General features: G+C 40.8%; 1 protein-coding gene across 8 annotated transcripts in view; it reads right to left on the bottom strand.

Annotated features, from left to right (window-relative positions):
* Nucleotides 1-27,110, bottom strand: part of LOC121183709 (cAMP-specific 3',5'-cyclic phosphodiesterase 4D-like) — a 98,876-nt gene that overhangs the window by 16,929 nt on the left and 54,837 nt on the right. For 4 of the 8 annotated variants that reach the window (XR_005894224.1, XM_041040889.1, XM_041040890.1 and 1 more), the window contains 7 exons: nucleotides 7,494-7,685; nucleotides 6,833-6,874; nucleotides 5,425-5,461; nucleotides 3,709-3,782; nucleotides 3,570-3,619; nucleotides 3,154-3,266; nucleotides 265-358 (listed from right to left, as the gene is read on the bottom strand). Coding sequence is in view for 7 of the 8 variants with exons in the window: in XM_041040889.1 (XP_040896823.1) it covers nucleotides 265-358; nucleotides 3,154-3,266; nucleotides 3,570-3,619; nucleotides 3,709-3,782; nucleotides 5,425-5,461; nucleotides 6,833-6,874; nucleotides 7,494-7,685 (602 nt within the window). In the remaining variant the exon portion in view is untranslated. Of the gene's footprint in view, nucleotides 1-264; nucleotides 359-3,153; nucleotides 3,267-3,569; nucleotides 3,620-3,708; nucleotides 3,783-5,424; nucleotides 5,462-6,832; nucleotides 6,875-7,493; nucleotides 7,686-24,426; nucleotides 24,678-27,110 lie in introns of those variants that run through there. The other 4 variants (XM_041040891.1, XM_041040893.1, XM_041040892.1 and 1 more) reach the window with 2 other exon arrangements.

A 27,110-nucleotide genomic window follows, 5' to 3' on the forward strand; every position in this document is an offset into this window, starting at 1 on the left:
CAGAGTAAATATTAGAAACATCTCTCAGTATTTATAACAGTTAAACAGCACAAAAAAACTAACTACAGCCACAGTCAACACCATTTTAAAACCAAACAAAATCTGAATATTATAACACTCATAAAGCTACGATTTATCGCAGGGCTCTTGTATTAAACTGCATTAACTTTAGGTAAGTGTACCAAATAAACTGCGTGTAGGTTTCCATCAAAACACTTCTCCTCCACATTCGTTCACTTGTTTATGTCAGATGTTTAAACTCACCTAAGAAGGTGCTGGCAATGAACTCTGACACCTGATTCCCTGAACGGCTTGTCTCAGATAGCTGCGTCAGCTCGCGGTTCAGCATCCTCTTAAACTGTGTGGACACACACACACACAAAATACAAACAAAGATGTGGTTAGTCCTTGTAGACTGCTGATAAACACGTTAATATACCTACACCGACAAGTTGTTTCTGTAGAACCTTTAGACATCAATATAGCTGTGAAAGTAATAATATACCTTTATATAACTGTATACACACAAGATCATGGTGGAGACATTGTGCATTACGGTTCTGCAAACTACTGTAGGACACATTTCCCATGATATCGTAAAAATAAATGTTTCATTGCAGTATTTGCACATATTAAAAGTGGTATATGTAAATGAAGACATAAAAACAAGTACAGAATTAGATGCAATATCAAACAGTTAAAACAAATAAAATCTCAATGTGTATGCACAATGAAATAGGAGGATGTTCATACACAGGTGGAAATTACAATTAATAACAATATGGTGCATCCTTAAAAACGCTCCACATGCTCTACTGTTGAAAAATCAGATCAGATTGTTCAGGCTGCATGTAACTCAACATACGACAATCAACTAAATCACAAATTTACATTCCTGTTTGGTTTATTTGGTGATTTATTTGTTTTTTTTGTTTTTTTTTTTACAGGAACAAAGGAGACGCAACTCTTTATAAACAAAGATGCTCCATCATCTTTGCTTTGGTTTGAAAATTATGGACAGGGACCCAGTCATAGACTAGTGCTTACAGATTTGGTTGTTAATCTCAAGTTACGGCACATTTATTTTCATCTACATATGTGACAATTGACATTTTCCCAATCTGAAATGCATTCAAAGAGAACTGTGCTTTTTCTTTTAAATATTTATTTATGTTTTCTAAAAACCAAGACGACAAGCTCTAATATCAGTAACTGTGTTGTTTGAAGGAATTTGTACTGTCGCTGCTAACACCAGCATTACGTTCATGCCCCCCCTCCCCAAAAAAAACTTTTTTAAAAAACAAAAGGGTTCAGTGTTTCCCCCTTGAGTTTTATCGCAGCGGTAGCTTCCACACTGATTATGTAACAGCTCTGGCATGTGGTGGCTGAAGGAGGGAGGGGGTCTGGGTGAGAGAGTGATGCTGCAGTGGTTCCACACACAGACACATACATACTGACATGAAACACAACCGTGCAGATATAACCAGAAATGTCTGTTGATCATCTGGTCGTCTGCTCCTGTAGCTTCTCAACACAACAGCTCACTCTGTGATGCTTTTCCTCTTGTATCCTTCCCTCCATTACACACACACACACACACACACACACACACACATTTAAACACAAATATGTTCACATATTTCCTGTGTCTATAAACAGAGCCCACAGCTTTTAAGAATCTGTTTAACATGACAAAATCATGTCAGCTGCTCCTTCCAACATGGATGTCCTTTTTTCCTTTATTGATGTTTCCCATACAAACACATACTCAAACATGCATAGACACACACACATTTTCAACGTTCAACCCTGTTTGTAGACTCAGTCCTGAGTCAGATCTGGCAGGCAGGCTCACTCAGCATTCAGCCCCCCTGCAAAGCCTGCACCACCGATCAATAGATCCCGGTGTAAACAAGACACGCCAGCAGCGCTCACCTGTCTGAGTCTCCAGTAAAGACAAACCCAGAGCGCCGACGCAGGCATGTCAACCCCTGCATGTTGATGTTAGAGCTGGGTAAAATCCAAAACGACAAGTAGACAAGTTTGCTGGCTCAGCGATGGGCTGTAATCTGCTCACTCCACACTCAACAGGGACGGTTTCAACATGAAAAGAAGATCACTTGGAAATATAAGTTCCCACAGTCCCATGTGCTGTCCTGGAGGCGAGGGGGGTAGGGAGGTCAGAGGGGAGGGGTGGGGCAGAATGAGGCTGGGGATGTGGTCTGCCATCGGGGGAAGACAGGGTGTGACTGCAGTCGCTCATCCAACTACTGTCACACACTGTCAATGAGAAACATGAAGAGGGAGACGGGGAGGGAGAGGCTGTGAGGAACCCCCCTCCCCCGCCCTGCACACTGTTCCCCCATCTCTGTCCAATCAGATTTACGTGGCTTCAGGGGCTGGACGGAGGAGAGGGATGTGATTGGCTGACTGATGCACGGAGGAGGTTTGAGTATAGCAGCCAGACGGCGGAGAAAAACAGGAAGGAGTGAAGTGAGGAGATGCTGATTAACTCTTTCAGCGGCGAGAGATGCCATTCATGAACCTGAATGTTCACAGCCATGCTCAGAGTGCAGCTGGATGTGTCATAAAATTATATATTTACCCTCACACCTGATTTAGATTTGATTTTTGTGTGTGTGTAAACAGGAATATATGACAAGAACCTTTTCTGCACCACATGCACTGAAGCTAGAAAATCCTGAATCATGTGACCTATTATATTAGATTATGAAATTATTTTTAGTGTAAATAACTCCCAAAACAAGCAACGACTGATGTCTGTTCTCACCTGCTGATATATTTAAATTTGTTGTGTCTACAACTGATGTTAGTATATGTGAGTTTATTTGTGCACAGATTTATCTTTGGCTTATCAGAAATTCTTGACTGAATAACCTCTCAGCTTTAACATGGCCATTACAGAACTCCACCTCTTTTGGAGGTTTTGGAGCTTCAGAGCACATGTGATTTGCACCAATTGAAAAACTTCCTATATTTTTGAAGCCAAATGTTGCACGAAGGAGGATCAGGTTTCACCCACCTACAGTAACTGTGGTACCCCTTATGACCAGCGCCTCGTAGGTAATGAAATATATGTAGACAACTTCATTGACCAGTTGAGGTTTCCTGTGAAGTTGAATGAGTCCTCACCTTATTGGATGCCATCTCGCTGACAGAGTGTCTCGTCTGCAATGTCTCCAGCTGGTCCAAACACCAGTCCAACTCTTCCAGTGTCTCCATCGCCAGCTTCTGGTAAGGTTCCTCTGAAAGGTCAGGGGTTACACAAACACAGGTCACAGAAGAGCACAAGCCTTATGATATAGCCTTAGACTAAATTATATTATATGCAATATCATCTAGTCTTCGGTAAAATATGTTTAAAAGAAGTTTAGTGGCATAAATTGTAGTTTGCTTCTGTACAGCTCAGACTCTTTTACTCACACAAAAAGAAAAAAACAATCATGTTTTTTTTAAAGCTTTCAGCAGATGCAGACAGTTGACATCATTGAAGACAATGCATTTCCTCCCTGTACAAAAACTCATCATAAAGTGATGTTAACACTAACCTGCAAGACATGGCTTACACATAGATGGCTGGTTGCTGGTTGACGGCCGCCTGGGACAGGGAACAGATGAAGTGTTATCATATATATAAATAACAAGAAAACAACTAATTAGTCATCCACTCTCTTTCCTTGCTCTTACTTGCTTCCCACACGATCTTGCAGATGTGTTAGAACTGCAAAGTTACTTCTCACTGTTCGCAGACTGGCAAGAACCTAAAAACAAGCAAAGTAAAAAGAAGAAGAAACACTGGATGTAAGACCAGGTCTAGGTAGAGAATTTCATTTCATTCTCTGGAGCACTATGAGGTCAAAGTGAGTGCAGTGTTCCTGATACTTGTATGTGAATATACAATAGTGTGTAGTGACCCAATACTTCTGTTGGTTAATTATGGGAACTTTTTAAATTCAGGTCATTGTAAAGACACCGTAAACTGGCAGGTGTTTCCTGGATTTTATGCTATGTGCTTCAGTAAAACTGATTTGGTCTAAAAACTGAAAGTGTTTTTCTCACAAATGCAAGGTGTATGGACTTGATGAACAGAAAAAAAAATCTAATCTCTTCGTCTGAATCCTTCCCATTCACATAGGCAAAGTGGTTTACAAACTACTTTATACTTCAAAGGCACGATGTGCAGTTGCTGATTGGCCTTAAGGCTTTAATGGCTGTTAGCCAAATGTCACTGAAACTACAATTTGACTGGGATCATAAAATCAATCTGGTTTCCAAACTTCTGATGTAAAACAGCAGGCATGTTACAGTTTTTGAGTTTCAAAATCCCACGGTGTTGACGTGTGTTCTTGTTCTGTGTTTAGATGCAAGCATCAGCTTGTTTCACAACAGAAGTGTGACACACAAAAGCACCGAAAATTGGTCTTTTGCAGATAAATCATTGTGGGTCAAAGCTGCTCTGTATAATCATTAGTTGGGCAATGATATCTAAACGTCATATCAGATTGTGCAGTATTTTTGATAATATGGTTGGTAAAATTATTCAGGTAAATTAGTTTAATATCCAACTGCAGTGTGGAAATATATCATGCACTTACTCAGAACAAGCTGTTCAGTACAAAGGGAGTGTGTGTGGGTGTTTTGTGTGAAAAATGAACCATCTCTTATTTCTCAAAACGGTGAGTAAGGGCCAGTGAAGAGCCATGTGGACTGTCTGGACAGACCCACACCTACAATTAGACAGTATTAGTTTGAATGGAAACACTGTACATTATAATGTCCCTGGAAATGACAAGTACTAAGTGCTGAGAGCCAAAACCGACTGCCAGAGACTAAATACGGAAGAGCAGAGAACAGAAAGTAACATTTCATGAGACAAATCTGGCTCTCTGCCATTTTTTTGGCAACATTAAAACTTTTGTGATTGCATTTTTCCTAACACTTCAGTGGAAATAACTAGAGCCTTAACTGAAATCCATGGGGGCTCCGCAGTTTGATAGAGCAGGGCCTACAAGGGTTTATGGTCTGGGATATTACAATATAAATAAAGTCCATACACCACAGAGTTTTGAAAACCTATATCACGCAATGTTTTATGCCACATGCCATGTTATCTAATGGCACACTATGAACAGAACTTAGTGCTGAAAGTATGTTTTTGTTATATTATAAATCCATTTAATTCACAAATGAGTGTGAGTATTCACACAAGAAAAAATATTAAACTGGCTTCAGTGCAAAACCTAAATTCTGACCCTTACTGTGAAGGTAAATAGCCACAGGGTTGGGAGTCTCTATTTTTGTTTGATTTTACAAATTTAATAAACGTGGGCAGTAAATTTTGGAAACTCTTGGTCTTACACAACCATGACTGTGTGTTAAAGTACACATGTAAATGCGACTAACCTGTGCAAATGGAGTCACTATCATGTCTTCTCCATGCCTGCAAAAACGACAGACAACCACAGACAAACATCTTGTGAAAAATTCATGTGAGATGGAATAGATGTGGGAAACAGTAGCTCAGGAAACACCATGTGATTCCAAAATCCCAAAACACAAACACACAAATAATGACAACAAATGAGTTTGTTGTCATTAGGATCTTAATAAGGACCTTAATAGGAAAACTACAGCTGGAGGAGATTCATAGTTGGTCTCAAACATCAGGATATAGAGAGAGGAGAGGATATTTTATAGTTATACAACTATTTCTTGGAGGCAAAGATGCAGATTAGAGTTAAACCTCAGTGATGCTGGTTAATGGCAAGGAAGCATTAATCAATACTGCATCTAGCCATTGAGGTTTAACTTAATCGATCTCAATAAATCTGCATTAGGAGGTGCTTTTACTATTAACTGTGAATAAAATGACTCCAATGACAGGTTTTAGCTCATAGTTTTTGGTAGGTTTGGTTTGATTCTTCTCCTTGCCATATAAAACCGCTGCCAATGGTTTCCAGCAAACAAGCTTTGACAAGCTGAGTGTGGGTTACTTTAAAAAAAAAAAAAAAAAGACTTGTCGTAGTGACTTGTGAAATTGTTTTGAAGCATTTATCAGCTAAAGATATTTGTCTCTAGAGTTGGGAGAGCTAAAAGCCTAAAGAATATTGAAATCCTCAGTGGGTGGCTAGAAATTTAATAACCTAGCATCAGGTGTGTGTTTCTGTGAGGGTCAAAATTAATTTAATGCACATTTAATTCCGCTCTTGCAGAAGGCCTCCAAGATATATTTGTATAACTAGAACAGGAGCAGTGTTCATGCACTCAGGGCTGGGAGAGACAACTTTTGGAGGCGCACATCTCTCTGGAAGCTTTAGGGTCATGGCATGCACCTAATAACCATTCAGACTTCAGGCTAAATCCATGCTGCCGGTGAAAAGTACAGTGTCAGAGTCAGACTCAAGTCAGACTGTACATCCCTGTCCAGCAAACATTTTGACATTGAATAACTATAGAATGCCGGTACTGAAAATCCAGGACTGTACTGTCTTTCACTGTTACATGAAATCAAGGCCTAAATTTCAAAAAGTCACTCTGATGTGATTTTTGTCTTGTCTCCCTTGGTTTCACTTCCCACTTGTGTGACACCAGATCAACTTCCCGTCAAATGGTTGCTGGGACTGTTCAGAAAAAACTTTGCGGTGGTGATGCTTTTGAAGTTGAGAGTCCAAGATATGTTCTAAGGTTTGTGTTCAGGAAAAGGTGAGGGAGGGGCGGGAGGTGGGAGAAGTGGTGGGTTTGACTCATAACAACATGGCACAGTGCAAAGAGATGGGCAGAAAGTCACAGCAGTCTTCACACTTTGTCTCACCGAGGTAGCCAATTGACTTCCCAATGTTTCAGTCCCTCCTCCCTTCAAAACAAAGGAGCGACAGCTATTGATGGCCGAGGCCCCATTTACACTCTGGCTTCAAAGAGACTGCTAGCAGCACAGAGAAATCTTTAGCAGTATAAACAGGCAGACACTGGATAAGAAGCTAGTTCTGATTGTAGTTTTGGCTTTTGCTTGACGTCCCAACTAAATTTGATTGCTCCACTGTTCACATTGCCAAACACGAGCTCTGCTACCAAAAGCCTCTTTAAAGCCAGTTGCCCTTTTTAGAGTGTAAACAGGACCTGGGATGGGTTTTCATATATACCTAGACAATAAATTCTTGTATTTGCTCAGTAACTCTGTTGTAGCAGTAGTGATACAATCCATGCAATCTGATTCTGTATTTAGTATAATGTATATGTGATCAAACAAAGGCATGAAATACAAAATGTACTGTAAACGAAAGACATATTTTGTCATATTTTAAACATCAGTGTCATCCATGTCTTCCACCAGCTGCTGTTCTCAGACAGTCTGTAGCTCTTTCTTCTGGAAGAACAGTGGCCTTTTCATTTTTTGTGCTGAGAAGTAAACTAATACATTTTCATCCAAATCCAACTCAGAGTGTAAAATGTTGCATAAAGTAGAGGTTACTCACAGGTCGCTGGCAGTGGATGAGTTGCGGGACATGGTTTTGGGCGAAAGGTCGAAGTCTGAGTCGGAGCGGTAGAGGAAAGACTCACGGCGCTGACTGTGGGGGAAGTTGGCCTGAAGTACCAGACCAGAACCCGGGCTAGTCTGAGAGTCCAGTGGACTGCGACCCACCGACAGGCCATTCTCCACATCAAAACTATAGGGAGAGAAAGAGAAGAAGAAATACATAAATACTACTGTCACTACTTCTGTCATTTCCATCTGCAAATTAGCCTGACAGACTGAACTGCCATTTTGTTTCACCTCATTATTCTTCTAATTTCATTATTTTGTGTGGTCTGAAAAAGTCTAACTACTAGTACCACTACTGTTTTCTACAGTATCGTCACTAATGATGCAACTATTACTACCTCTGCTATTGTCAGTAGGTCTGCTACTTTTACTACTGCTGCTATAACATCATATCAATGCAACTTCGTGAAAATACCTTTTCGTTAATGGCTTAATTGAAGACACTGATAGCCAGTACAAATGCAGCATTGCCTCAGATCATCTGCACACAGAAAGTGTTTCAGACCAACTCCTATAAAAGCTGTTGTTGAAAGGCAGTGATTTTTTTGGTTCAAACAAAGCATGCCTGTAAGAGTCAGCTCTGCATCCAAACCTAAATAATCTGATACTAACATAGCACACTATAGCTCCTACAGTTGCTCACAAAAGAAAGCTAAAATGAGGATATGACAAGCTACAATGAGCTGTGATAAAGCCTCTTCAGAATGAGTGGAAAGCACAGCATGCATTAGTCTGCATGTTGACAGTCTAAACATCCAAAAGTGCTTCAACGACAGTCAGCAAAAGGGAAAGGCGTATAAAAACATTCCCGAAACAGTTCAGAGTAAAAAATCATAATAAGAATTTCAGGATAAAAACATGTGATTCAAACTTTCTATCCTGACTCTGAGCGTCTGTTTAAACAGGTGACCTTGTGATTACTCACTTTTCGCAATCAGGCAAACACTCACACGCCGCACAACGTCAGCACTGACTTCATGCATGTTACGTCAGCGGAGCTACTTACCCATACCCGCCTCCCGCCCCTCAACACCACCACTCTGAAAGGCACTCCTATTACTGAACTACCTCCCTCTATATACATAATGCACAGGAGCTTCAGTGCTAAAGATTTTATTTGTATGAATGAACAAAATCTCTTGCATTTTCAAAAATCTGTCTTTTTGCCAGCTAGAGTCAGTCTAACAGTATCACAGTTAGACTTGGCCTTGATTTAACCCTTTTGAAATCCTTCAAATCAGGATGAGGTTTGTCTGCAGGCTCTGAATTGCAGGGTTCAGTATTGCCAACATTCACTCAATAAATTCCCTTTTACCCCAAATTTCCTTTCAACCAAACTAAATGTTTTTTGTTTTTTTTTTCCAAAACACCATGCATCCACAAAAGAAAAAAGAGAACAAGGTACCAAAAGATGACCTGAAGAGGGTAGAGGAGAGTTTAAGCCTATCAACAGGGAAATTACTCATCTGCAGCCTCACCGTGTTCCACATTCCCTCAGGCAAGCTGTGCCTTGCTCAGGGACACACTGACTCTACTGGTCAGACAGCACTGTGCACTGTACATTCCACTGACAAGACTGCTGCATGTGTTTCAATAAGACTGAAACCAGCCACCTTCAAGTTACAACCATTCAGCTCTTCTCTGACCTAAATTCTGCTACAAGAAGTCCTCTACACTATTAGATTATAAGTGAATATTTTATGATTGACATGACATTTTAAAGCATTATGTAGAAATATAAATGGTATTTTTTTTTGTGTTTGTATTTTTAACAATTAGGTCTATTCTCATCCATAACAGCCCGCCCCCTCCTCCTCCCTCATCACAATAGAAACCAGAGCACCAACAGAGCAAGGGAAGGTTGCCTCTGTGTCTATTTTTAGCTCAGCCTGCCTCCAGCGCTCCAGCAATAGCAGTGCCTGATAAATGAAAGATAGCTATTATGCAATTGATGCTGAATGAAACAGACTCAATTCACAGAAGCTGAGAGAGAGACAGAGGGATGGAGGAGGAGGAGGTGATCTGGAAGGCTGTTTCCAGCACAATGATGTGGTTCAGCATCTCATACCTGATTGGTGTGACAGGGCAGAGAGAGGCAGGGCTCCTGCTGCAGGGCTTACCTCAATGATGATACCCCCACCCACCACACCTCGCCATACATATGCCCCACCCACCCAACCCCCCTGCCCGTCTTGGCTCAGTGTAGTCAGCCGTGACGAGGCTCCATCAGAGGAGACCAGTGACGTCAGAATCTATAAATAGACCTGCCTGCCAGGAAAGAGGTGAACTAGGAGACTTGTGACAGGGCTTACGTAGATACCCCCCTTCAAGGCGGGATGCAGATGATTTCTCCCCTCCTCATGAATACATGTATGAAGAATTAAAAAAAATATATTTTGGATAGGTTCATGTTCAAGCACTAAAGTGTGATACTGAAGTAGTATTTTGCCCCTGTTCTTGTGCCCTATATTTTTCTTTTATTGTTTTTCGTATTTTATCCTTCATTCAGTCAAATCTCTGGGTGAGCAGGTAGCGTGCTCGAGCATGTTGCTCAAGGGCACTTTGACACTTCTGCATGGCTGCTGCCAGGATTTAACACGGTCAGGTATTTTTTCTGATACTGAATCACATCTTTAAAGCAAATCACTGGATTATGTATCAAAATGGGAGCAGTAAATGTGGCCTGTAGATGTTGATCAACATGATACTTGCCAAGACAAATGTGCCAAGAATTTGTCAGTTTACATTTTTATGCATCTGCCATATCAATGGTTTTTAAACCCTCACTGCTAAATTATAACCTCACTTTTCACACTCTACAAAATATTACTATCCACTGAAATTAGGTTATACAAATATCTTTAGTGTTCACCTATATGTCTCCATCACATCAAAGCTGGACAACACTGATTGCATGATACTGATATTTAATTAACTCAACATATCAGATTTGTGCTGCTGTTTATGGCCAACACAGTGAATTAATATGAAGATGGCTGCACAACAGATGGCTAAACACAAACTATGATGAAGTCACTAATGGCCGTGACAAGAGCAGGTAAACTCCACTGAACTGCATTAGAGCTCTTCTGTGGTCTTACTGTGACTATTAAGTTCAAATTTAAAGTGTTTATTGTCATATGCACAGTAAGGAAACATGTTTCCCTGTACAATGAAATTCTCCCTTTGATGTCCACAATGAATGCCTAACAATATAAAGTCTAAGTATAAAATAGATCAATAATAATACAAAATAAAGCCAATTTGTAAAAAATATAATAGAAATTTAGGCTGAAGAGGTAATTAATGTAAGGTAAGGTAATTAATGTAAATTCATAACATTGCACAACATTCTACATTCCACAGACTCATAATCAGCATTGAGCTTTTCAGCAGCTGCAGTTTACTGGAGCTTGCTGCTGGTCTGTGGCATTCGTTCCCATTCACAAGTAGCAGAAACCAACAGGCCTCCTCTGACAGGGAGACAGCTCCCACTGCTGAGGAAAATGTGACACTGCCACACCCGTTGCTGAATATAACTGCAATGTCCTAATACAGAAGACAATTACTTGTTTAATAACAAAACTTCAAATATGGTACTTAAGATAAGGCATGTAAACCCCAACTAATTTCCAGAGATTTCTTTGTGTGGTAAACACATGACCTCATAAAATACAGATTTCCACCTTCTTTGTTCTAAAAGGTCAGTACTTTTTCTGCTGAAAAACCGAGACCACATTTTACACGTTTTGGATGCTAATCTATCTAATCTTCAATTTTAATTGTGTCTAGATGTATTTGAAACAGACTACAATTCAGACCAGGTATCAAAATTTGTCCTGAATGTGATTTGAGTGACCATTGTTGACTACCTCCTCCTTTTTATTCTTACTGATGTTTTTGTTTTTTGTTTATTGTAAAATAAACTGGAAACTGGATTTTTTTTTTAAAGCAGCGTATGTGAAATACGTCCTGCACTGTGTGGGTGGGTCTCATCACCGGTAAAATACAGTAATACTGTACTCACAGTGGACAGAAATGAGCAATATGGCTCCTTCAGGGGTTACTGAGTTTATGCTGTAGGAAGGAACAAGAAAGTGTGCTGTAAAACAAATGTGAAGGATATTTTTTTTAAAAAGTCAGAAAAGATGTTAATAAACTAATTTTTTGTAGTCAAAATTTACACTCCCTTAGGAAGTAGCCTATAAAATCTACTGTAAGTGAAAGAAAAACCAGTCTGGAATTTTTTAAAGGCCGATACTGATATTTCCAATTTTTATGGAACACTCTTTTTTATGTCTGAGCAGTGTTTAACCTTGTCAGGGTGGAAATAGCCTATGTAACATTTAGACAGTTATGAAACTGTAAAGGTGCCAAGACCAGACTTTTAATTCTTTAACTGTGGATCTAGAACTTCAACTACTAGATTATTCTTTCTTTTACTGCAACAACTTCTTCTATTACCACCTCTACAAATTGCACTACTTGTTTTATCGCTGCATCTGCAACTGGGAAAGCTCCCTTTTAAAACACAGGCAACTCATTCAGTTGCACCATGCATAACAAGTTGACCTTGGTCTGTCTCCTGCCTCCAGCATTGTTCTGCGTTTCTCTGACGTAAATGACAGCTCCCTTTTCTCTCTTTAACTCTGTTTTACTTAACTTTTCTCACACACATGCCTCAACACCCACATCCTAACCTCTGCTTTTGTTCCCAGGATGTTTAGTTTGCACCTCATCACCGTACAGAAGTGGAGGAATCCTTTTTCTTCAAAGCAAATAAAGTAAACTGCACTTTACACTGCATCATCTCTCAGTATAAGTATTTGTGCATTTGTCTGTGCTGGAAGCTGGGTGACTGAATTATAATTAGTCAACTGACAGAAAATTTGTCACTGTAATTATTCTCATAAATGAATAATCATTTAAGTTATTCTTCAAACAAAAGAGCCAAACTTTAGACCTTTAGGTTCTGAAATGTTGGTCAGACACAACAAACAACTCTATTACAATTACTGCTGAGGTGTTTTCATCAACATTTGGAAACAAATCTGTTTTTATCAGATTCTTCACTTTGACTTAAAACGCGACATGAATGATTAATAGACACAAAGTGCCAGTGTCACAGAGTATTTGAGTGACATTCACTTTGATGTTAAGGCCACGGCTTTCATTAGAAAGCCTTTTATTAGGGTAACTGCACAAAAAGTGAAACCCTTAGGCTGGGAAATGCCAAGCGAGAACAGTTCCTGTTGGTTTTTATGCATGCATGTTTGTGATGTGCGCATGGGAACCAGGCCTGAGGGATTTAAGGAACTTTTTGTTATGTATGCGAGAGTGATACAGAAAACAACCGTCCAGGCCAGATGTTATTTGATGGGGGATGACACAGGCCCAAGTTCAAAAGTCAACCAACACACACACACACACACACACGCTCCCTCCTGTTTTCTTTCCCCGTAGCGTGGGAATTGGCCGAGGGGCCCCAAACATCACACCAGGAAGGAGGCGAGAGGTGAGGAGGAGAGGAGGAAAACAGGCCAGGGAACACTTCATGAATATGTGTGTGTGTGTGTGTGTGTATAAAGGTAAACAAAAGCAAAGAGCTTAAGTGTACTAATGTTTTTATATCATCTGAAATGACAAAAAAACAACCAGTATAAGACAGTATTGTGTGTGTGTGCGTGCGTGAGTGCGTGCGTGCGTGCGTGCGTGCGTGCGTGCGTGCGTGCGTGCGTGCGTGCGTGCGCGCACATGGGAGAGTTAGTGAGAGAGTTCAGGGGGGAAAAGAGGGTTTGTTTGCTTTACACCTCAAGCCAACTGAACATTTGATCTGAAAGCAGCAGAAAAATAACTGGCTTCCCCTCCATTCATACCGCCTAACAGACCTTTCCTTTCACCGTCACTGTGTGTGGTTTGTAGGCTCTGTGTATGTGTATGTGTGCGCACATGTGTGTTTACGTCTTCATGACAGCACAAAGAGAAAGAGAGGTTGGGCAGCAGGGTGGGAGAAGAACAAGCAGGAGATTTATTTATGCAGAACAGAGACGATCCGCTCTCTGTTGAAAGTAAAAATCCATCTTCCCTCCATCCATGCAATGTTTCCTGAGCCACAACCCCAAAGCAGAATATTTCCAACCCCATGCTTAAGTTGGTAGGGACTAAGTAAGAGTCCCAAACTTTTGCAAATTTGATCATATTTACTGTTTTATTTTTTATTTTTTTTTTCAGTTCAAGACATTAAAAGTAACATTAACATTTGAAGAAAGGGTCTTAAATATTTTTATAGCTTTTTTGTAAGAATTAACAAAGTTTTCCAAGGGTAGTTATACTATATTAGTTATACTATACTAACCTCCCAAGTGAAGGAAAAATTGAATTTTGTTGTTTCACACAGTCACATCTCTGATGATGAACTTACTGGCAGCCATACTGGAAAATCTAGAGCTGATTGATCAGTTCAAACAAATCTGGACTCTACACAAATACTGTTTTAATTGTTGATAGGTCACATTGGTTAAAATGTCACGACTAACAAAAGTTGGCTTTTGATGGTAACTATTTCAGACCTCACAGTGCAGTCAATGCATTCTCTGTAACAACTACAGAAAATGTTTGGAAAAGGCAACCAGTTGCTTCGTGGTGCTCTGTGGGCAGCTGACTGGTCTGGACAAAAAGTTTGTGAGATCAGAAAAGCTTCACTGGATAAACATAGGCAAGTTTAGTCCATAAGTTTCCAACTATACACAATAATACAGGAAAAAATATTTGGAGAAATTGTTAGACGCAGCAAGACATACCTTCATCTGTAGATAGTTCATCTCTGACAAAAACAGATAAAGTCTCACAAGATAAATGTGCAAGTCCAAGGCTACTAAAAGATTAAAGCTGCTTGTTTCACCACACTGCATCAACGAAAAGAAATTGAAAAGGATAACTAAAAAACAAAGTGTCTAGTCTCTAACCTAACATAACAAGCAAAGAGTTGTTTCACTTGCAATGATATGAGATTTTTACTTTTTCTGTTAGGTTGATCAACAATCTGTGGTGCTGTGTGTTTAATTCTCTCTGGACGATGGGACATTTCCTTCACAGGGAACCCCGAAGAATTACGCCGTTTATAAAGGACATCAAATACATCCACTGCTGTAATGGCTGATTACAGCTGTTGAGATGGTGAGACTGGGGAGACTTGATAGGGTAAGTTGACCTATCACTCAGGTCTAATTGAATTATCTTATATCATTCTACAAGACAGCAAAAACAAGGGCCCTCTTAAGTTTGCATTCTGTCGAAATACCGACAAGTACCACTTACACAGCATTATGTTCAGATATCCTCTTAGAAAAATTTCCACTGTTGTATACATCCCTCCTGGACTGAAACTGAAAGCCCGCCTCCATGAAGAGATAGTTGCTCTTTCCATCCACCTGACCAGCCACTGTGGATCCCTGTCCAAACAGAGCAAACGCTCTCTGTCCAACATCAACATCTGATCTCAGAGCAGCTCATGTCTCTCTAAATATAGCCAAGGGGAGGAGAAGGTTGTACTGAGTCAAGCCAGCTGCTGTGTTTATTATTTTTCTGTGTGACCTTTGACCTACAGGCAGAGGAAGGACTTTGAAAACAGCAGACCTCTGTTTTTATTGCTGTCAGTAGAGAGAAAGGAAGAAAGGAAGCAAGAACAAAAATGATGGGGGGCAAATGTTACCAGCCTTGTTCCATATCAGGTACTCTCTGAGACTTGGCAACAAACATTACTACATTAACAGCTCATCTTATGAAATGAACCATAATACTTGGAAATGAAGACCAATATCCTCTATCACAACTCACCCATGTTGATATTTTTACATTCCTTGCAATGTTCTATCAGCAGTCCAAAATCCAAAGATACTTCCGGACTGGGTTGTTTCTATGTTGCTGCCCTGTTAACTGAACTTTCTGCTTTTTTTTCATGTACTGTACCGACAGAATAGATTTGCAACATAGACTTCGACAATCAAAAATGACTGTTTCTGGCTGAGAAACTGTAAGTGAGCCTGTCATCTCATTGCTGTTTTAGAGTCTAGTCTATTTTGTGTTACAGTGAGTGCAGGCGGTGGTCTCTGTTACCAGGCTCTTTTGGATTTCTGTCTGTATGATTGCTGAGCGCTGGTACGAAACAGTGAATCTAAAACAAACCCTAAACACCCTAAAACCTGATTTTTTAAAAAATAAATTGGATTTCTTTTTATCAAGGTGTTGGCTGTTAGTAAGTGATCTTTGGAAGGTTGTCCAGGAGTGGCAGTGGTTCATTGTCTATGGCCATTTAGCAGACTGACTCTTTAAATATGAATGAAACTGGTGCAGTGCTGAAGTGGTTAAATTTTTTGGAGTTCAGGGCGCCTCAAAGGTTGATTCACTCCTCCGGACGGGTATTGATCGTGGAGTCTATGTGCAGTGATTAGCTCTGTCCGTCCAGCCGGGGAGAAATCCATACAGTGGCTGATCAGCATTAACATCATTAGAAACTGGTTAGAGGCGTAACACACTGGGCCAGAACCACCAGAACCACACACATACATAAACACACACTCAGACAGGCGATGTGTGATTACAGCCCCAGCAGTAGAGATCTAGATTTGGCTCCAGCATCGACCTGAAAATCGAACAACCTTACATCACACTGGTGCGCAACTGGACAGGCTGGTTCAGGACACACACACACACACACACACACACACACACACACACACACACACACACACACACACACACACACACACACACACACACACACACACACACACACACACAAGCAGTCTGTCTTTGCCCAGCAACAGGCCATACTGAGTGTTCCTCTAATCATGTTCATATGGCACTAATTGGCGCCTTTCAGTATACAGTGATTGAGTCCGGTGGTGAGGCAAGAGTGTGCCACTTCCTCCTCTAATTAGGCGAGGGCAGCCCAGGAGCAGCCAATCGCATGGCTGGACAGCGGGACACAAGATGGAGACAACGGGCGAAGAGTGTTTTCTTCGAGTCTTTCTCTGCCTGTTTTTGTCTGAACCATTTTTAGGTGCTTGCTTCATGTAAAGGCCCAGAAATCCTACTTTATCATTAACAGTAGTAAGGAGTAAGATTAGATCATAAAATAGAATAAAAGGCACTGGATGAAAAAATACAAACTAAGGTAACATATATTTTGTAAGTAAATTTAAAGGATGCACCAATACAAAACATCAGAATGGCATCGGCCCAGATACTGACCTTACTACGCAGACTGGTTATCAGCTGTGATGAGACCGAGCCACATTAAACAGTTTTTTGATCAAAGTTTCTGTTGTGAGCTAAATTCAGTAAGTCATCGTGGACCACAAGCTCAGCTTTTAGGGCCATGGAAATCCCTGTCCTCAAGTTACTTCACATAAAAATTATCCTAATGAGTTCCACACAGTGGAACACTACTAAAATTAATACATTTTGGAAAAAAAAGTGTGCTGGCGTTAGGTCAGTCCTTTGTATCAGCAGATTCCCTGAGTTGCGATATTTAGAATTGATTGTGGAAGAGAAAAAGCTGGATTGGTGCATTCCTCTATTTTACATACAGTACTTATTTGTTCATACACATTTTTTAGCAAAAATAACCTGACATGAGCACTAGATAATATCAGGTGTTCTTGGTATTCATAATGATGACACTTACAGATATTTGCAATAGTATTTGTTTCTCAGTACTAGTCCATCTAAACATAATGTAAGAAATAGGAATTTCAACTGGACCCTGAGTTCACAGACACACCATCTTGTCATGTCGTTGCAACCTTTCAAAAAAATTCAAGTAGCTGAAAGTCGTTTCCAGCCCCCCAGTATTTCCCTACCTGGCATCCCGCTGTGTTGGCGGAGCCCTGAAGCCTATGTAGGTGATAAAGTTCACCTGTGACAAACTGTGCAGGAGCAGGCTGCATGTGGACGTCTTGTTTCTTCATTCGTTAGGATTACGTAAAAGTCCATCAACCATGCTATTGTCTAATCCTGCACGAAAATACTGGAACAGAGCTTCTTTGTTGAGTGTTCATCTGCCCCTGAGTTGAACATCATTCCTGGAGTCACAGAGATGTCAGGATAACACTCAGTCCACTATTCTAGCAGTGATATTCAACACAAGTACACACACAGTCACACAAACACAGTCACACTTGTCTGCTGACGTCAGTTGTGGTTTCATGGCTGTCACTGCAATGCCGATCGACCAGCTCGCAGGCCTGCAATTATTCCCGGCCCAACACTCTGCTTGCTGCAGTTCTGTTTTTCCACCAAATAAGAGAGTAGGACGCACAGGATGCTATGAAACACGCTAAAAAGATACGAGCCAGAAACCAGCTGGCTGAGGTTGTGGACGCAGTGGGATTTCTGTTGAGACGTGTTTGTTGTAGGAACAGAGCAAAGTGACTCCAGAGACTCAGAGCAGAGGCGTCCTGCGGCTCAGTGGGTTGAGGCGTTAACTGTGAATTGGCAACGATTTGGGATCAAGTCCAGCGAACAGCCACTGTCACGTCAATATTTTCTGTCAGTCCTCACCAGGGGTCAAATATTCTTTGTTACAAAAGTCCAGATTCCTGTAAAATGCCTCTGTTCTGAATCATTTTTAATGATGCTGACTTGCTAGATTAGAACAGCTGTTATTCAGACATTGTGATTAGAAGGCGTTCAGAATGGGTGGTGACTGGAGGAGGAAAACTGGACTGATCTAGGACATTACATGCAACAGATGTGGGGAACGCTGCATATGTGAAAAGACAAGGGGCCCGGGACAAGAGACTGAACGACCATTGGAGACAACATCAGCTGTCTGAGAACAGAAGAATAAAACCAGCCACAGCATCGCCTGGGAAGGGTCAGAGTCATCGTCATGGAGTCAGAGGACGGGCGAAGAACGATCAGAGAGGACATTCACGTCTGACCCCATGAGATCATCTTTGAACAGAGAGGGTTATGAAAAAAGTTAATTTCAGACACTGCACTGACCTTTACAATGATAATCTGCTCTGAACAATATGATTTATTTTATTTATTGATTTTAGGAGTGCAACTGATGTTTATTTTCATTATATATAATTTTTTCAATGAATCAATTATTTGTTTTTTCTATAAAATAACAGAGCATTGTGTTAGAATTTCCAACATCCCAAGGTGAGGTCTTCAGACGACATATTTTGCCATATTGGCCCAAAACCCACAGTTTAGTATCGAGTATAAAAAGCATCAAGTCCTCACATCTGAGAAGCTGAAACCATCAAATGTTGGCATTTTTTGCTTTAAATGCATAGTTACAGTAAGAGTTTCCAGTTACTTTTATGTCGATCAACTAATCAATTAATTGACTAGCCATCCTCCACCCCCCACCCGCCCCCCTCCACCCGCCCCCCAGGCTTACTCCAGCATTACTCCAGCATTACTTGTAGCATAACGAACAACTTTCCCTACTCAATCAATCAGCCTTTATTCTAGATGTGGAAAAAACTTACATCAGAGGTTACAACCCAGTGTACTGCCATTAACACTTTTCGTCAATAAAGTTGGGCAACCAAACCCAACTGATCCACATCACTGAGAAATGGGAAAGAGATGCAGATGAACTACAGCAGATGGAGCTGGAGTGTGTGGAGGGAGAAATCCAGCAGCACTGTCAGTGCAGGTGAGCAAAGCCTGACCAGCTGTAGCAGGATAATGAGATACTCATAGCTGACTCATGCTAGACTCACAGTGAGCATGACGTTAGCTGTGTCCTGTCACAGATTATGTGGCAACATGCTGGCAACTTGCAATGACCTTTGACCTCATGTCATGTAGAGTGATATGAGCATCATGGCGCGGTGTGTTGACATGGGCTGAGGCCCAGAGGGCTGGCCAACCAATCGTGACGCCACCAAAGGTCAGATCTGATGTCTGAACTGCAGGGAGGGACCAGCTGCATGCAGACAGCACAAAGAGTCAGATCTGCATAAAAACAGTATCAGTTAAACTGATACCAGCCAGTCACTGCCATCCTGATCTGATATGACGGAGGTTTCTGTCTGACCAGAGCCACAGAAAAACACATCATCTTTTATTATTTAGATTATTCACTCGATTTCTCATCATGATTTTATGAATTAATTCTTCACGTAAAAGCAGAAATGTATCCCAGGGTTACATTTGTTTATAGCTTTTGAGAGTCATTTTCTCCACAGTTGTGGAGAGTTCTTCTGTTCTGATGTGTTGCTAGGCCTAAATCCACCTCATCACTGTGTTTTGGAGTTTTTGTGGTTACAGGCTATGAGAATGTTTGTGTCCCAGCGAGAGTTTCCCTTTAAGTCCAAAACAATGAGCACAATGCAGCACACAAAGAAAGAGCTGCTAAAGAACTGGAGTAACTGACCACAGTTGTCAGCTACAGCTGAAAACATTTATTTTAACACTGCCATGTTTGCATCACAGTAAAAGCCTTTCGGTGAAGAAACATTAAGAGGCTTTTATTATGAAGCAACTGCAGAAAATAGCTCTGTTCAGGTTGGTTAAGTTCTGACGAAAGGTTAAAAAGTTGGTCGAGTTGGACAATTTTGCTGCAGATTTGTCAGTGGATCAGTTCTACACAAGCAGACTGAATAAAAAGCTGCAAGCACTTATTTCACTGTGGCAAAACCTCAGACCTCAAACACACAGTCCGGGCTGGCAAAGCTGTTCCAGAGCAGATCTTCCCCTATAGCGGTCATGACTTTAAGCAGTTAAACCAGGGAAAAACTATGCATTAAATTCTGTATCCTCGTGGACACACCAGCAGAGAAAAAAGTGTGGCAAGAATGAAAGAAAAATTAAATTTTGCGACCCTGAATACAAAGATGTTAAATATGAGTATATTATAAGAAATCTGAAAACCGAACTACCAACCTTAAAAATACAAACCGACTGACTTCTTATAACTACATGACTAACCACCACCTGCCAAAACACATTGGGAAACTGCAGTTTAAAATTTAAACTGTGGTGTGCATGGGAGAAAAAGGTAACTGTTCAAACAATTAGCAGATCTTTACTAAAGAGTTTTGAGGAAATAAAATAAACTGCGACGTGTGAAGCGTGTCGTTTCACTAGCAGCGAAGAGCACAAGGCTGCACATACACGAGAAATTTCCCAACGACTGTCACCAACACGCTAAGAGCAAAACGCATCTGACCTCAGCAACTAAATCCTGTTTGCTGTCACCTTGAGGAAATATCACATCACAGCTCTAATTTACGGCATATATTAATATATACACGAGATTTGAAACACACGGAAAAATAGCTATTAACGGAGTCAAAACTTTATTCTAGAACAGGGCAAAGGCGAGGATGAATCCACCTGAACTAAATAAACAGCATCAAAGTGGTAATAAACAGATGTTGCCCTCCACATGGAAAAAATAAAACCCTTTTACGTAAAATATACAGACTTTTAAATCTATATTAGTGATTGTTTATATTGTTGGTGGTTGTTATGGAGCTGTTGTGTTGTTTTGATCTTACAGTGCCGTGCAACTTTGGTGACTGCTGAATAAATATAAAGTAGACACATTATCATTGTTATTGTTACTACAAGACCGATGGGCTGTTAGCTCCCTTTCTCACAGTGTGAGTCAACATCTAGTTGACATCTGTGATCTGTGCTGGGAGGTGAAACACGATGAGTAAGTCGTCAGTCCTCATCATCACCCTGGAGGATACAGGTCGGCTCATGAAAAGAGCAGTAATGGGCGAGGCAAGTGTGTGAGGAGGTAGGAGTGGCTGATGTCACTGTATGTGTGATTTTAAATCGCAGAACCGAGATGAATAACCACAGGGGAAATCTGTTTTTGATGAATCCAGGAAAATAATCCCTAAAATTCACATAATAATCGAATATTGTCACGACACATCTCCCGGTACATGCACCATTGTTAGAGCTGAAACATCAGTAGATTAACTGATTAGCTGATAGTGAATTGATTGGTATCTATCTCAATAATTGAATAACTGTTTAAGTCATTTATCAAGCAAAAATTATAAACATTGTCCATCTGGGGCTGCAGGTAAGAATTATTTTCATTATGTATCATTTGCTGATTATATTTTTGATTAATTGATTAAACGTTTGATTTTTAAATAAAAAAAAAATAATGAAACATGTCCAAGGTGACGTTTTTAAATGTCTTCTGTCCAACGCAACCAAAAAACCCCAAAAATATTTAGTTTACAATAATATGAAACAGAGAAAAGCAATACTTGCAGAACTTGAAAAATGACCAAGATGACATATCAAAATAGTTGATTTGTTCAATGACCAAAGCCTAATCGAGCTTGATCGAATAATTGTTGCTCCTCTTCAGTTGTGAGGATTCCCTTCTTTTCAGTTTTATGTCATTGCAAACTAAATATATTTGGGCTTTTAACTATCGGTCGGACAAACAAGACATCACCTTGGACTCACTGCGACAAATTCTCTGACAACTGACAAATTCATATTGTTTCATGATATATGTGTATACACACACACACACACACACACACACACACACACACACACACACACATATATTGTCATTGCCCACCCTAGTACGACAAGACGGATACAGGATATAGAGGACCCAGCACCCGACAACCCATCTCATCACAAATCTAAAAGCAGAAGCTGAGCAGAAACAGAAGCTGCACAGCTGCACATGAATTCCTCTTTGCCAAAACTAACTGCAAAACCTCTAACTTTATGAGGTAAATCAATGACGAAGGAAGCGGTCTGTTTCCATCTAGGAATTAATGGAAACTACACAGGGTGTGGGGTTAAAGGGATCGGGACAATTACAGTGTGCACTCCACTTTTCTCCGCTGCTTTTTGACTGTGTTATTACACACATGTGGTTGATCCATCAGTCTTATAAATACGTCCGACTCTATGTTCATTAGCAATCTCCCTTTGAAGGCTTTTTATTGGTGGGTTGACATTATAAAGACGCTTTGATCCCCCTCCCCACCCAAAAAGGTTGATGTCATCACGACTTTATGAAAGGCCGCCTGCAAAATTAGTCACTCTTAGCCCTCTGTGACTCTTAAGGCAGCAGCCACTTTCAGGTATACTCATCTGCTGAGAATGAAATATGCATGTGTGTAGTTATGAATATGCTTTAAAAATGTATGTGAGCTACTAAGTTTTTAACAGAATTGAATGTTTTTAATGATAAAGCACCATTAAACCTACCCTTGTTCATTATTAATTTCTGATACCATCTTTTGTTTAAAAGGAGTAGGGGCTGTTTTAAAAAGATTTAAAAAGAACAATATTTCAACATCTACAGTTTTTATTTTACATTAATTTAATTTCTGTTATGAAACAAATAAGATTCCTTCATCCTTGACCCTCAGCCTTCTGACCATGTGTCCACATAAAACTTCAACACTCCCCTCCCGTGATTCTTCACAACTGGCTCTCTCACTTGGCACTGAGGGTGACCCGTAACACAATCAGCTCAATAAAAAAAAACACAAGTTGTTAACCAGCATCAGATGAAAATTGAAGAATAAATGTTTAAATGTGTTTTGCCGCAAATTACGCAGTAATTTATGTTACATAAACACACACACACACACACAGATTCAGAAGATACTGATTCAGATCTTCCTCTCGAACCCCATCAGCCTGTCTGAGTCACCATTAAACTAATAAAACAGCATTTAAAACCAAACTCAGTCATTAACTCAGTCTGAATTCAGCACCACTGTCTGAAGGCATTATTCCTTCTGAAAGAACTTGGCAGGTAGACGACAGTGACTGTGGATTTTATGTTGACATCCTGGATTAAAACGATTTAGCTCTGAGAAGTTAAGAGCTGAGATGTTGTTCTATCTCTTACACGAAAGTCTCGGACTCCGAATCTTTGACCCTCTTACACCTGGAGGTGTGTGATTTTTCCAATAAAGGAAAAGTGGCTTAAAGTTCTCTCTGATCTCACTGCGGTAAACCAGTATGTATGAAAGTCAGCAAAGTCACTCAGATTTAGAAGTGTCACATATTCTGCACGCTTGTGACAAAATGATGTGATGAAATATTACTACCATAAAGTTCAAATAAGCCCAAGTAAACCCAGCACTGAGCAGCACTGGCAAATGGCGACTACAAGGAGACTATGCTGATATATTACGAGATTAAATGAAAATATCACAAAATACCATAAAGAGCTGTTCTAGTGTAGTGTACTGTGAGTTCAGCATGAATGATATGAATATCACAAGGAGACAGAGATACAAGGTCACTACAAATGTCATGTCACATACCAAGCAACACTGAAACACTTTGAATCTCACTGAATCTCACTGAGGTAAAAATACCCAACGCACCTAAAAGGATGATCCCTACAAGAATGTCACAGTGCTGTATTTTTTTCTTTTGAGTAATAAACACATGATTAAATGGTTAATGTAGTAAAGATCAGTATACGCACTGAAGAGCCCTAACACAATACAAACCCCAGTGATCACCCCTGATTAGTGCTATAGACAGTGTAGAGGATGATGCCTCTTTTGCCCTTTGTTGAACTGCAATACATTGTTGATCTTCATAATACTGTAACTACCATTCTTATAGAAATAACACCACAGGAGATAAAGGAGACAACTGAAACTCATCACTGAATGGCATACACTCTATGCATGTTATATACTGTAAAGTTGTGGTGATTTTTTAACTTATGAGATTTGATTTATCATAAGTGTTTGTCAGGGGGAGGTTTGTGAAACTTCGTTTAAAAGAAAAAAAAAAAAACAACGAATACATAGCAGTATGTTTAGAGTTGTGCAACAACAACATCTGGATTGAAACCACATCTGGCCTACCGCCTGCGTTTCTGTACGATGTCGATGGGCCGGTTGACGGCGCATGGCGACCCACACATGTTCCCGTTCCGCACTTTGAAGTAGCGATCCTGGACCGAGGGGGCCGGATACACACAGTTAGTCGGTAAACTCATGATTGTGGCTGTTTTGTCTCCCTTCTGCTTTGTTCTTCACTAATCTTCCTCCTCCTCCGGGCGCTCCTCTGCTCCTCGACTCTTGCGCGCTCGCTCCTCTCCCTTCACACCGCACCAGGTTTCCATTGACGCGCGGACAAACGGAGGAAAACCCTCCTCGGTGTGTTTCTGCAGCATGTCTCCAGTCCGAAAGGAGGAGAGAGTGAAGAAGGGAAGGGGGATTCAAAGCACTGCGGGTTTTAGAGAGTCATTTCCTCAGCAACGCGCTGCTGTTTCATGCGGTTTGGAAACCTGAACGTGAGTAGAGCGTGGAGCGGTTTGTTTCAAATCCACATTGGGGAGTTCAGCGCTGAACTCTCTCTTCTCAGGAGACACACTCCTCCCTCCGTCTCTCTATGGCTCTCTCTTTCTGTCTCCTCCTTCCAGCACATGGACTCCTGAGGCTTTAAAAAAAGACATGGAGTACATACGTATGTGTGTGTGTGAGTGAGAGGGACGGGGGGGCCTCCAGTGTGTGCCTCCAGTGATTTTGAGTCGTGTATGTATGTGTGGTCGCTGTGTTTTCATGTGCATAAATGGATTACATGCATTTCTACAGTTTTTTTGTACTAATCTTTCATAGTACATTGATAGTAGTATCAATGTACTATGAAAGATAGTTTTAACATTTTCACCTGAGTTGCTAAATCTATGTAGCCATATCTACATTTTCTGCCATTTTCATCCATTTAAATTCAGAGAACTAAAGGCAAAGGCATTTTCTGGACCTGCAGAATACACAGTACAGTTTTCTCTGATAACATCAGGTGTAATTGCACAATTCCAGGTCCGAGCGCTCCAACCTGCAGTAACTCCAGCGGAGGAGCACCAGCCAGTCTCGCCATGGACTTTCTGGACCCAGTGATCTCACATCACAGACAAATATTTGTCTTCTGAGACACAGCACAGGGCAGGAGGCCGAGTCGAATGTGTTGGCTGGCACATGGAAGTGGATTTGGAGTGCAGGTTCATCTGAAAGCTGCTGCCGTAACTCCATCGCCACTCCAGCTCCAGCTCTAAGTCCTGATTTCGCCCATTAAAAGAGGTGCACTTCTATGTAAATGTAAAAAAAAAAAAAAAAGTTCTCATCTACTTACTCACTAATACAGCAAAATGCCACTTTCATTTAATTCCAGCACAAGGCTTTGATTAAATTTCACCAGATTTAGGTCTGCACTTTGTATCGATTTGCCTCGATGTGACTTAAAATGCATGATATTGCAACTGTACATCTGCTACTGGCTGATTTGTATGCCAGCTGGGTGACATCAGTTAGTACCAGCGGGCCTAGACCTGGGACGCACTAATGGCTCAGTTGTTCAGGAATATGACAAAAATTGAAAGCCATCAGTCAAAGATTCCTCTAAATTAGTGGAGACAAAAGAAGCTCACTTTCTGTCTTCAATGGAATCAGGCCTCCAATACATCCCACAGCCGATTTGAACTGTTACCCTGAACTGCTCTGTTTTCTGTGTGACTGTATCCATTCACATTGATGCTGCACCTTTCTGTTGCATTACCCTCATTCATAAATGAGACCCTAAGACCCTTGAGCATGTTGCAACTGGGGGAAGCTACTTGCTGCCAACCCAAAGGAGTCAATCCAGAGGTTTGAGGCCTCATACTCGCTGACCCTCGTCTGAACCACTTCACAGTCAGCTGCAAACTGCCCATGTGTAAGCTGTCAGTCATAGTTCAGTGAAACCAGGAGAACTACATCCTGGGCTCATCACTGGCAAGGAAAAGGCTTGTTGTAATCAAACAATAAGCACTTTTCTCCCAAGAAGGCAGACACAGGTCTCATTTTTGTTATAGATGGATCTCTTATTAATCCCCTCCAGTACTCCATATTTCTGTAGTAGCCCAAGAAGAAGGTTTCCCTGGGAGGCTGAACCATGGGAGCAAATCCTCCAGACCACTGCCTTCACCCGCTGCCACCTGTCTGGCAATGCACCAATCACTTACACCTGTCCCTGTAATTAATGGGTTCCCATGTTAGTGAGCATCCATTGTGTTTTTGTGCCCTGTGTTTTCCTATTTTCTAATAAATTACAATAAATTGACAAAGGTTCTTGATTCGGTTCCTGTGTGGGATGACTTTGCCTCAAGAGACCCTTATAGGAGTTAGTGCCTTGGCAGCACAAACAGAGCATTTCACCATGATAAGGTCACAACCAGTCTCACATTTTCACACATACCCATTTTCATTTTTCTGGATCCAAATTATGTACAACCGAGGGTTAAGTTTAAAGTCATGGGAATAATGAGTAAAATTGTATGGAAACCCCTCAACGCGATAATTCCCTCCTGCATTAAAAACACACACATGCCTGTTACACCTCCCTACTCCCTGCTTTTTCCACCACACTGTCTTTGTGGCCATTTTTAATACCACGAAACAAATGTTTGGCTTATGTGATTTCTGGTGTCATATTTAGATATTCTGAGTTTTGTCCTTGTACTTAAACTATGATAAACCCCTTAACCCTCCCACCAATGCTCTCTTCCCTC

This window comes from Toxotes jaculatrix, chromosome 6 (assembly GCF_017976425.1).
Source record: "Toxotes jaculatrix isolate fToxJac2 chromosome 6, fToxJac2.pri, whole genome shotgun sequence".
Taxonomy (NCBI): Eukaryota; Metazoa; Chordata; class Actinopteri; family Toxotidae; genus Toxotes; species Toxotes jaculatrix.